Source organism: Manis javanica, chromosome 2 (assembly GCF_040802235.1).
Source record: "Manis javanica isolate MJ-LG chromosome 2, MJ_LKY, whole genome shotgun sequence".
In the NCBI taxonomy this organism is placed as follows: domain Eukaryota; kingdom Metazoa; phylum Chordata; class Mammalia; order Pholidota; family Manidae; genus Manis; species Manis javanica.
Genome location: NC_133157.1, coordinates 184,337,522 through 184,350,653, shown reverse-complemented (window position 1 = coordinate 184,350,653; position 13,132 = coordinate 184,337,522). Strand labels below are relative to the sequence as shown.

General features: G+C 35.9%; 1 protein-coding gene across 7 annotated transcripts in view; it reads right to left on the bottom strand.

Moving 5' to 3' along the window:
• VPS13B (vacuolar protein sorting 13 homolog B) overlaps nucleotides 1-13,132 on the bottom strand; it is an 861,603-nt gene that overhangs the window by 143,638 nt on the left and 704,833 nt on the right. For 6 of the 7 annotated variants that reach the window (XM_073229878.1, XM_073229881.1, XM_073229877.1 and 3 more), the window contains one exon: nucleotides 11,037-11,432. In XM_073229878.1, coding sequence (XP_073085979.1) covers nucleotides 11,037-11,432 — 396 coding nt within the window. The remainder of the gene's footprint in view (nucleotides 1-11,036; nucleotides 11,433-13,132) is intronic. The other variant, XM_073229880.1, reaches the window with a different exon arrangement.

Genomic DNA, 13,132 nt, shown 5'->3' with positions numbered 1-13,132 from the left:
TTTACCCACAAGTACCAGTTTTAACTTTAAAATAGTCTCAGTTTCCTTTTCAACACTTTTCTGCTACATATTTAAAAAACTACAACAAAATAGTAGAAAAACTTGTTAGTTCAAGTAGTTTTAACCTTTGTGTAAATGAACAGTAATAAGAGACTATGGTGATCAGTAATAAGAGACTTAATAATAAAGAGTGGTGATGAATTTCACAAAGGGACATTTATAAACAGTAAATCAAACTGCACACTTCTACCACAAAATACGAAAATTATCCTGGGACTCAAGAAAGGGTTATTAATTCTCCTTTCCCCTTTCTTTCACTCTGTCAGAAGGCAGCCTATGAGGACACCATCTCCTCCTTTTTGTTTTTTTCATCAAGAAACATACTAAATATTTTTATTTGGATAAAATGAATCTTATTTTATATATCACCACCTACATAAACCCAGAGCCACAGATAATACTTAGAGTTCATGTGAGCTGAATATTAATACATTTAAACTCCGGTATAAATGACAACAGAAAATGAATTAAGGCACGAGTTATTCTTCTTCCTAATGGACGAATGTATTGCTGGACAAATTGACAGCAAATAAAAATTCTAAAAGAGCACTGGGACATTGGAAAAGGCTGAATGATTCTGTGAGTTTTATGTCTCTTCCTCTGTGTGTGTGTATGTACTGCAAATAGGACAAAATGTTTACATTTGTCCTAGCTGGTCAGATACGTTGACCTTTATACTTCCTGTACTTTTAATTTTTTCCTCTATATTTCCAAAAATAAGAAAAAAAATTAAGGAAATATGTTGAGTAAGACTTAAAATGATCCCTTCAACTTTTAAAACATGAATATTATTAAAGTTATTTACTCAATCACTAGTAAGGTCATTTTTTAAAATTTTTAATTTTGTAATAATTTTGGGCTTTCAGCAAAGTTGCTATCCTTCGACCAGCTTCCTTTAATGTTAATAACTTAATAAACTATAGTATAATTCTTAAAAGCCGAAAAAATTGACATTGATATCATCCTACTTATAGACCTTATTTGATTTCACTACTTTTTCCCTCATGTCCTCATGTTTCCTATTCCAGGATCCAACCCAGAACCCCACACCACATGCAGCAGTGTGATCAGGTCATTCTGACCCAGCATATGACTTCTTCTACCTCTTTCTATTCAACAGAATATTTTGCAGCCTGATTTTTCCATTGGCCTCTTTTAACAATCTGTGTTTATATTTTTAATTTCTGCTCTAGCAAACTAATGACAGATATTTAATTAAATTAAATGAGGTGTAGCAACATTGAGAAGTAATGTCAGAAACAACTGGTGTCATAAACAGAAATAGTTTTGCTTTGTTTGCATACTGACATACTTTTCATTGAGTGTAAAAATCTAGTTCAAGGAAAAAATAGTTTCATGTCCTTTAAAATACTCCCTCATAAGACTAATAAATGCAAAACACTTGTTTTGCAGAGTGTTTACAAAATGTTGCCAGCCCTACATCTTCAGTCTCTACTAGACCCTTAGGAAGGCTCCTATTTGCTACATGCTGACTGCACAAAATGCGATCTAATGAAGCTTCTGTATGTCATTAGAAAGGGTACTCGATGATGACATGTGCTAGGAAAGCATATCCAGGTATTTTTTTACACAGCTGGAAATAATCTAAAGCTACTAGTAAATCACCAAGCATGTGTTAAATATAGCTACAAGTCAATTTGCATAGAAGGGAAGCATCAGGATGTCTCAAAAAGTGAAGGAGAAAACAGTATTTGTAAGTATGAGCCATAAAGATGACCATAAGTGACCAGAAAAAATTTTTTAAGTATGGTCCATAAAGAGATGACCAGAAATCTTTCCATTTCTAGTTCCTTCAACTGGTTGTGTTGAAATACATAAAAATGGCACTTGGGCATTTCAACCATGAAAAAAAAATTTTCTCCCCATTCATCAGATTCTATTTAATTACATTCTATTTTTTAATAAGCCTATACATTTGTGCCTATTAATATAGTAGACTAAAATACAGCATAAGATTAATGTATGGTACAAAACATCACAAATGTAAGGAACTCCGTGAACAGCAACAGTTAAGCTCAAAGGGATGCCAATGCTCCCCAACAAATGTACTGAAAAGTCTAGCTGCTAAAATGAGACCTCAATTGGGTGGTCACCATGCTAGCATGTGTTCCTTCTCCACAGCACCTGCTGACTGCTCACCCGTGGGACTTCCAGTCCCCAGGAACATGCACCCAGTCCTTCTTTGGAGTGAAGCTGCAACCCCTACACTGACCTAAACCTCTTCTTTTGGACATAATAAGATGACAAGCAGCAGGAACAGGATGTTTTTTTTTAACTTTCACAAAAAGGGAGAAATACTCATGAAAGATGAAACTGTCTACTGAGTTGGCTATTTATACTTGGCCCTTGTCTGGGAAAGGTATTTTTTGAGAGACGTTTTAAAGCTCTTGGATCCTAGAAAAACTAAACTAAAAATACCAAAGGGTGCTAGAAGATATGCTTTGCCTCTTTCCTCCCCTCCAGTCTGCCACCAGGCCCACTGTTTTTACAGTTGTATCACTTTACTAGAAAAATAAAACTTGATTGGCTCATGTGGCTATGTTTAAAAAAAAAAAAGCGGACTGGAGATCTGACTATGCATATTAGAAAAGTGTATGACAACCTTCTTACAGAGGAAAAAACAACAATAAATACATACTTCAAAAGTTTCTTCGATGAATACAGTAGCTGATTAATCACATGGGAAACTGCTAGTGAATCAGTTTTTTTAAAAAGGAAGTCACATGGATGGAAGAACTGGTAAAAACTTACACAAAGAATGTTGAAACCAAATGAGTTCCTAAATAACTAACTGCAATGGCTTAGAAATTGGTCTTGATCTATATGATCCTGTTTTTTTCTTTTTTTAAGAGTGGTACAATAGACCAGAAGTCAGGAGACATGTGTTACAGTCTCCACTATATCAGAATATCCCTGGGCAAAACACTTAATCTGTCTACCCTTAACTTATCTCAATGAGGGAGTTAGGACAAGCTCAGAAGGCCTCAACCAAGTGTTCTTCAACATTGAGGGAGTCCCACATAGTAATGGTGCTCCATGAGGCATTTTCAGCATTTCAAGAAGCCTGAAAGAGATCATGAATTAGTCTGAGATATGGCTGCAGAGGAATACTAAAGTTTTTATTTTCAGTTACAGTCATATTAGCTCTCTAATCCTAAATGCAGTCCATTTGCAATTATGAGTTCATGAGAGAAAAGGATAAAAAGGGTTCTTGCTAAAGAAAAAGACAACCTTTAATAATTTTCAGTTCTAAAATTTAATGACCTATGACATCAGCATTCATGTAGTGTGACTGAGTTAGGAGAGGGAGGGGTGGAGGAGGAAGATACAAAAAAGACCAATATTTATTGAGGAGCTTAATAAATTTGTGCTAAGGAATGTGTGGGGTACTCTGTGTACATTATCTCACCCAATCCTCTCAAAAGCCCTGTGTATTAGGTAATTCTGAGTTCATTTTGCAAATGAGCTGTGTTATAACTTTTACCACAATCAACTCCAGTAAGTAGCAGGGCTGGGATTCAGCACCATGTTGCCTTATAAAAACTACTGCTATTAGTTTACTCTTAGTAGTTTCATTTTTCCAGTTGGTAACAGGGTTGTGAATAAATGCTCTTCCCTGTCTCCAGCTGTTTAGCATGGCCTCAGTATGTTATGCCAACATAGCCTACAGGTCCAGGGTCCCAGCCAGGGAGCGAAAGAACATCTTAGATGTGTCTTTAGTCACTCATCGCTGATAGGGCTGCTTTGCCACAAACTTCCCTCACCAACAGCCTGCTGGCTTCCGTGGATGAGAGGGTGATTTGCTACGACCACGGGCCAAACCAAAAGCGGTCACAAATTCAGTAGTGTGGGACAGAGGTTTACTTCTAACCTTCTCTTTTCACAGTCTCCGTGCTGGGGCTGCAGTTCTAGTCCATATCACCTAATACTAACCTCTACAGTGCTATCACAGGATGCAGAGAGAAAGTTATTAAGAAAAAGATCTCTAGTATTTAATTACTAGGACTGGAAACTTTTTGACTTCAATAGTATTTTGCATACTAAAATAACTTTATGTTAACTGATAGCATTTTTGTTGTCTCAAAGGCCCTTTTTCCTCCCATCCAAGGAACAGTTTTAATAAGTGTATATGGGAAATTTTTATCAGTTGTCCTCCCTCCTCCCCCAAATATATTTAAACCTAGAGAAATGGTTATTTACCATAAGTTTGTTAAAACTAGGAGAAACAAAAAGCATTGACTTTTTTCCCCTATAGTACATAAGACACATAAAGTTCAGGGCAGTGGAACACAATTCTAAAATATATAATCTAAGGTCAACAGTTTTCCAGGAGTCTAGATTAAGTTTGGAATTTGTTAACTAAAAACGACAGGGAGAAGTGGATTAATTTAACTAGACACAAGATTTGAACATGGAAATACGTGGAAGAGTATAATTAACTGTACTGGATTTCTCATTAGAGGGGAGCAGAGTCTTATGAGGACTTCACATTTCCCAAGAGAAACATATTACACAATTAACAATTCTTTTGTTGAAAAAAAAAACAGCTTCCATTATTGCATGTGGATGCATGTGGGCTGTGTAAAAATATAAAAGACGTGTAGCACACGGTAAACAGAAAGTAATGATCTTAAACAGGCCAAATCCTTGAACTCGTCATTAATAAATGTCTCTCTTGCATTCAGCTACCCGGGCTGCTGGGAGCCTGTTTTCTTCAAGTACTTCAAACACTGAAATCCAGGAACATTTATTATTTTAATCCATTACAGGCAGTGCTTGATTTAACTTTATTGGTTGTGGTGGTGGTAGTGGTTATAAGTGGGGGTATAGCAATGTTCTTTTACACATCATTTCAAAAGGGCTTAATTATATTTTATAGTTTGGGCCAGGAATTCTGCTTGTTTTTTGTCTAACAAAGTTCAAATGGAGTTCAGGTCGGTGATGAATCAGAAGGAAAACTCAGAGATAGTTATCTCTCTGTGATGAGCTCATCTCCCTCTAGGAAAGGCTGGGCAGGTACATCGTGTTCACTGCACCACAGCACATGAGATGCTCTGACAGCCTAATCTGGTTGCTTACTAGATGATTTTTACTTTTCCTGCAGCCTGGAAATTAACACATCAAAAATTCAACCTGTTACCTTCTTAATTTCTGAAGTTATTATCCTATGTATTTTGCAGGCTTCCCACTGGAATCCAAAACAACTACAGTAACCATACAGCAGTAAAACAAAAAATTTACATGAAAAATAATCACATATTAGAGGTTTAAAAAGTGCACAAGCCTTTTATCACAGAAAAATTTAAATATCCTAAACAAAAGGTGTAAAAGACTGCATTAACACAATTTGGTTAAACAAAAGGGTAAGTGGCTATATAAACATGCCTGAACAGTATATAAATACTAGTGGTTTTATTAAACGTCAAACATTCTTAGTTTTTTACTTCTCTCTTTGAGGGCATGAAAAAAGATCATTTCTAAGATAGTATCATTAATATTGCTTATTGTCCAAAATTCTATCTAAACATGTATTATGACAACAAATAGAGCAAGGAGAATAAAATGTCTGTTGGGATTTCTTCTTTACTGCATTCATTTCTAAGAAGTCAAGGAAATTACTCCCCAAGAAAATAACCTACACATTTATGGTTCTTATTTCTTATGATATTAGAGAAAAAAATGAGACATTATTTTGAAAAAAAGTTATGAGAATTTAAATTTTTCTATTTTCCATTCAATTTTTAGAACTTCCTATTCTACATATTTGAATGTCTCAACAGTCCACCAGTATGTACCAAAAAAATTACTATTGAAAAAATGAACAGTAATCTACAGGTAATTTAAGAGTAAAAATAGAGGGACATGCCATGCTGGTTCATCAGTAGCAACTTTGAACCTTGTTATAAAGTAATAGGAGGAATCTGACCAGGATTAAAAGTAGTACTCAAATTTGGGGATGAGGGGTGTCATGTTTCACGAACTGTAGGCCATCTGTTCTGCCTGCCTGCATTTTACTTCTGCAGAACTATAAACGCACCTCTACCTCAGGGACTATAGAAAGGCATTAGGATTCTTCTGCTTTTCATTATCACAAGATTCAGTAACTCATTTCATTGTCAAGATAATCCCCTTTTACTCTTTTGCGCTTGAGAAGTATGCCAAAATGACAAATAAAATCCCAGATGTTACAGACCCAATGAGGTCTCTACCTTTCCTTAAGTGTTGGGTTTAAGCTACTTGGGACACAGTGTCAAAAATGACAGGACCCTAATACCTACACCCAATATTCATTAAGATTTGTTTGTGATTTGTATACTTCCACTTCAATTCTCAGGGGCTGCTTAAACGTTAAGTTTGTCTTTTGGCTTTAACTGTCAAAGAATTCATTTCCCATTGTTCAAGCACTGGAAAGAGATGCTACTTCTTTTTAAAAGTAACAAAAGTCTTTGGGGTACTGTAAATGGCTTGTTACTGCAACATATTAGTTTAGGTAGTCATATCTAATTTAGAGTTTTAGTTCCCCTTGGGCTTACTTGCACTTCTGCAGCACCCAACGGCTATGATGATGCTTTAAGAGATTTCCCTCAGGAGATCAGTTAACTATGGAATGAAAAGCTGAAACTCTGCTTTGAATCAATTAATGGCCTAGTTTTACTTTTTAATACAAGAAAAGGAACTCTAGGTTCTTTACATTTTATTAGTCCTGAATTTGGTGAACCTGAGAAGAGGCACTTGTACATGTGAAAAATACTGTGGTTATGCTTTCTACTTTTGTTTATACACAAAGATAAGTACATCTGGGTAACAGAGGCTGCAGTAGTGAAAGTTATTTAAACCACAGCTCTTTGACTAGGAGAGTTCAACTCATCGCTTTTCTACATGGGTGAAAAGTTCCCTAAGACCCTATGGAAAGGTGATTTTTGCAATGTTTTCCTAATTCTGACTCAAATGCCAGCCAAGATGGCCTCATTTAGGCTCTTCTTGCGAAGCTTTGTGTCACCTCGCTTGTTCATCTCCTATTTCCCTTTTCCTACCTACATGGAGGCTGCCAATCTAAGGGCCCCTGAGGAAGAACAAGGCAGCCTGAAGTACGGTATTTCACAGCTTGAACTGTGTACCCTCCTTTACTGTAATCTAAGGAGTGCCGCCCTAATAGAGCCATAATTTACTCCGACAAGGGGAGCTAAAGTCTGCAGCTCACTCCCCATCCTGCCTGTGGAAAGTGCTACACTGCTAGTTCAGAATTTATAGCTACATACTTACGGTTTCTCCAAAACAACATATTTCAAACAGCAAAAAAGACTGTGTTGTGAGTGTATGTGGGGGAAAGTGTGTTGCTTTTAAAAAGAACATACTATAGAATGGGATGGACTTAATGAACAGCAAAAGAAGTATCATCTGCCTTAAGATGTTTCAGAAAATAAGATGTGATTTCTAAATGAGATTCATTTGATTATTTTTTGCAATATTATATACCAACTTCAATAATACAAGTATTACATCTACTAAAATCAGAACTTCAAGGGCCATTTTACCAAAGACATATGGGAGAACCTAAGTATTCTAGCAGAAATATTAGTTAGGTTATTATAAGTCACTGTTACACTAGCATCTGTAGAGCAGAATTTAAAAAAAATCAAGTCCCTTGAAACCTGTAGTTCAGGGTCACTAAATAGTACAGGAGGCTAAGAAGAACTTGTAGGGTTTTTTAAAGTGGAAAATATTTAACCATTTCATTTTGTTAAAAATGATGAAAACAATTCAGTGAATAATCTCTACATATTTTGTTGTAAAAACAGTAAATGACTATGAAAACATTTCAGATTTATATGTATTGGCAATATCTTGGGAAGGAAATGAACTTTCCCCTTTCGCTTTTCTTTTATTCTTTTTTTCCCATACAATTCCTATAAGCTAATGACAGTTCAGAGGAAAAAAAATATCACTAGGTGAACTCAATTATTTTTTTAATTATTATTATCTCAGAAGTGAGGAAACATGCCTACCATACATCCCCAATAGTGTTTCTCAAAATATTACTTAGAACGTAAGATTCCTCTGGCATTTCAGCTCCTAAATTAAAACTCATCTGGAAAGGACCATTTTACCCTGTTTATATAACATTGTCACATAAAGAGTGTTAAAAAAATATTTCGCTAAAAATAGCTTGCGTAAGTTAGGGATTAGAGTAGTTTCTGCTGCTATAATTGTTCCTTTGTAGTTTTTTCCATGATGTTTTTGCACAGTGTTTTTGACTGTGTTTATTAAAGTCAGCACATCAAAAAGGATCAAAGAGAAAGTGAGTGAGAACCAAAGAAACCCCAAGCATGTTGTCTCATTGGGGAGTTATGCAGATTTGCATAAACAAGTGCAAATTGTTGAGGTTTTAATGAAAATTTTCTACAATTATTTTATCTTAAGTCATTCTATATACAATAACATCTGTACAGCAGATGGCTATACTGTACCAAGGCAAGGCTCCTTTTTCTTTCTATGTTTAATAGTACATCTGAGATGACTACTTTTGTCACTGTGCTCAATTTGGTTCAGTGAATAATTTGAAAAGTGCAGCTGCTGCAGATGGTCGCAATAGTTATATAAACTGTAAAATCAAAGACACAGTTAAGTATTTCTGTATTAGATTCAAACTATAAAAATCTGACATTAACTCCATTGAGCTCAAAGATGTACCATAAAAAACTCTGGTTGAATGCAGAACAATGTCACTTGAAAAATATGAAACAGAAATGTGACTACTGGTAGGAGAGCTCTTTTTTGGTATGTGGGGGTACTTGTCTCCACTTACCAAAAATATACCTTGAATATATATTTGCATGTATTTCATCCAACTTGTAAAGCATGAATTTAAGATACTCAACTATATAATTTTCAAAGCTTAAATTATATATTTTTAAAAAGTTTTGCTAAGCTAAAAATCAACTTTTGAAAGGTATGTAATAATCTCTCAATTATAATTTCTTAGAAATCATCTTTCAGCAATAACTAGAACTTAATACAACCTTATTTCACTTAACTTTAATTTATTATTATTTTGCTAACTTGGTTATCTTCTTACAGTGTTTGAATATGACACTAATTAAGCAGAAATGTAAAGAAAACAGATGTGTTTGTTAAATTGTTCCCATTAAATAGCTAACTTCAATTTGATTTGATATGTTGATACAAATACCTACTTTAGAACATTTGTGGGACACTACACGTTAAAGTTGTATAAAGTAGGTCTTAGTTGAAGTTATAGTTTCTATTTTTGTCTTTAACTAGATTTAAGAGCATAATTTTAAAAGGAATAAGGGTGTGTAGTTTTTCTAGTATGAAGGGGAAAAAGCAAGTTATAGAATGAGTTTACTATTTTGTAGAACTTAGTGAGGGGCTTTTCTAGAGATGTTTACCAAGGATAGACAGCATTAAGTAGGAAAAACAAAAACAGTCAATGAATAAAACAGAAATGAAGATGAATAAACAAAAGGACGTAGAATTGACTACGGTACATTTAAATTCTTTCACTCTGAGTCTAACCTTTCCCTGTTATGATTAAGGTATGACTGGAAAAGCATGGGAACAGACCCAGTGTTGTCTGGGTTGCAATTTATTTGGGGATAAATCAGACATTGGAGCCTCCAGTGTTTCATAGTCTTTCATGTCCCATCGACCTTACATTTTTCATTTCTAACGTTTAGGATAGTTAACAAAAAAAAAATACAGTGCTTTTAGCTTAGCTGGCTTGGTCACAAATATTTCTGATGAGAAAGAAATAAACCATCTATTTTTTGGCCTAAAATTCATACTTCTCAACTGTAATCTTTTTATTTCTCTCTCAAACAAAAGTGCCCAAACCGGCTACATGGAACTAGGTTACAGTTAGTCTCCAGCAGCCACTTAATTACTCTTCAGTAAGCAACTAAGTTGCATATAGTTGCAAGATTTACTTCATTCCTGGTTCTGCCCCTCTAGGCCCAACTCTTTCCTGAGAATTAAGTTGGAAAAAATGTTTCCCTTTCGCTACTTCTACTTGCAAAGTAAAATTTCTGGCCTTGTGCCTAAACTTTCACAGCAGTGCCGCCTGTGATTGAAAACTGCCCTTTCCCACCTGTATGTTGTCTTTTCTCTTTCCCTTCTCACATTCCTTCTACTTACCCTACCCTTCTGGATTCAAAGTGAAAAGCACATAATTCCATCACAGTAACAAAGGAGGGAAATGCAGACAGCACTGCCCATTCATTTCTCACCTGCCCACCCATCAGTGACACTCAGTTTGCAGAGTCCCTGCCCCGCTTTGCTAGGCTAGGCACAGAAGCACAGCCGGTCCTTGCTGCATGTTGCTGGCGTTGCCAACAGCACTGTCCTTGCAAGTTCAACCCCAGCTTCTGTTATACTCTGTGTAGCATACCTGTCACCAGAGCAATTTTTCTTTTTTAAAGAAACTGTTATCAGTGACAGAATGTAATGCATCAGAATTGCCCGTCAGACTTGAAACAGATTTTTGGGGCTCATGCTTAGAGTTTCTGATTCAAAAGGTCAGGGAATGAGAATTTACATTTCTAATAAGTTTGGGGTTGGGGTAGGGGGAGGAGGGAATGATGCTGTTGGTTCTGAGATAGTACTTGGAGAACCACCACTTGAATTGCTCACAAAACTTGACACTATTGTTCTGCTACAGCTATTTTATGTAAAAAGAAATTCAGGAAGTTTTACAGACATTTGTAGGAACATGTCTAAAGAGGTGGAGAGGAACAGTTTAATTCAGGGCCTTTAAATACTTAGGTTCAAAGGACTGTTATAAAATTATCCCTTAAATAAGGTCATAAGTCAGAAATGTCTTTATCTCTAATGATTCTTAAAACTTTTAACCTCATTTTTCTTCAAATTCATACATTTTTAGGTGTTAACAAGTCATACTGTCATGTCCCTGCCTCTCCACCTTTTCTGTGACTTACCAGGTACTTTTTGTGCTGCTTTGACATTCAGGCTCCCACTGAAGGCTGATAAAGATGCTAACAGGCATGGTTTGTTAGGATGGGGGACAGTTTCCATGGAGACCACAATTTGAGTAGTATGGACAGAAATTTTTTGAAAGCAGGAAATAGTTCTCCACAAGTTTTCTTGAAATGGAATCTTTTGTGTTCCATCACCACGAACTTTAGGTTTAGACAACTTTCCACGGTAACATTTAGAGTCTGCAAGCTCATCTTGATTCAGCATGGTGTCCAACAAGGCTGATGTCTCTTTGCTGTGTACATTTTTTATCTTCTTTAAAAAATGGTTTATCTGGTCCAGCTTGGTAAAACTCAGGTTTGCTTTCAAAGGCTTTGCTATGTCCAAGTTGATGTCTGCTACAGAATTGAAAAGATAAGAAAATTATTGAAGCTCTCTTATTGAATATAAACCTTTACTTCCCTGTCAAGCTCCTATTTAAGTTTCTAAACATCCATATTGTGGACTCATTAGGATGCCAGATGTTATAATTCTTTTACTCATCACCTACCTATTCTTTCCATGTAGTTGCTTGAAGAAACTGCCTGGACTACTTACACGCCTGTATTCCTGTTTCAACCCAAGTGACTGACTGTTCTTGACAGAGTGAAGGCCAGATATGGACATAGACTTATTCCCTCCGACTCTGAGGCAAAATTAAGCAGCCTTTCTAGTTTGTTACTTGGCCTGGCATTCTCTCCTCCAAGGTAAAAGGAACCCCCTCTAGTATCCCTACAATGTTTGACATAAATGCTAGTATGAATATTTAACTGATTAACTGAAGCCGCTTCCTCTACCATTCTTTGAGCATGTACATGCAGAAAATGTTTCTTTCCCCTTTGTGACCTGCTGCAAACAAGAGTTTCTACATCTTTTCCTATAATTGGTATTGATATAATTTCAAATACCTCATTCAGTGTAACATAGGTACACTGAGATGTCTTAAAACCTATAGCCCATTTTGTATGTACTATATACCAGATATTGTCCTTATTTGCCACTTAGCTATCTGACATTAAAACTTAGCCTTATTATTTGTTTTTGCCTTCTCACTTCTATTTTTATCATTAGTAAGACATAGATGACTCTAAGTATAGTGAAGGCAGAGCCTGCCACACCTGGTAGTGGGCACAGTGTGTCTCATGTGTGCATGTGTCCAATAAATGTTTGAGCTCAGACGAACCTAACAAGTGTTCCTTTCCTTGGAGCCTGAAGATGTAATACAAGACACAAAACCAGATGAAGCTAGGAATAACAAAGGTAGTAAGCAGGTAAAGTTAATATTCTATTAGGTGAAATAGGCAAAGAGGATAAAGAGGCACAAACTTCAAGTTATAAAATAAATTAGTCACAGGGATTGAAGTACAGCATATGGAATATAGCTAATAATATTGTCATAGTTTGTATGGTGACAGATGTTAACTATGCTTATCATGGTGAAAATTTGGTAACATACACAATTGTCAAATCTCTATGTTGTTCATCCAGAACCAATATAATATTGTATATCAACTATACTTGACTAAAATTTTCCTTAATAAAGCTACTATTCTACCTTTCTTTGTATGGAGGGCCTCTTCCTACCTTCTGCAATGTCAGCACCTTAGGGGTGGCTCCTGGCTCCCTAGGCTTCCTCCGCACACCATCCCTATTAAGTATGCCTTCCCTTCTGTTTCTTTAATCAGGTCTAGCAAAATTCTGAGAGTTCTACTTCTAGCTAGTTGTTTGCTGCAAGGAATCAGCCATTTGAGTCACCCTTCTGCAGTACTAAAATGTTCCCTACTCCCATGTTTTTTTTTTTAACTGGAAAAAACACCCTAACTTAAAGGAATTGTTTTTTAACATCTTATTGATATATCAACTCACATACCATATAACTTACCTATTTAAAGTACATCATTCAATGACTTTTAGTATACTCACAAGATTGTGCAATCATTACCATACTACTAGAACATTATCACCACACACACACTTCATATCACTCAGTAGTCACTCCTCACCCATTCCCTACCTCTAGCATCAGGCAACCACTAACCTAATGTCTGCCACTATAGAT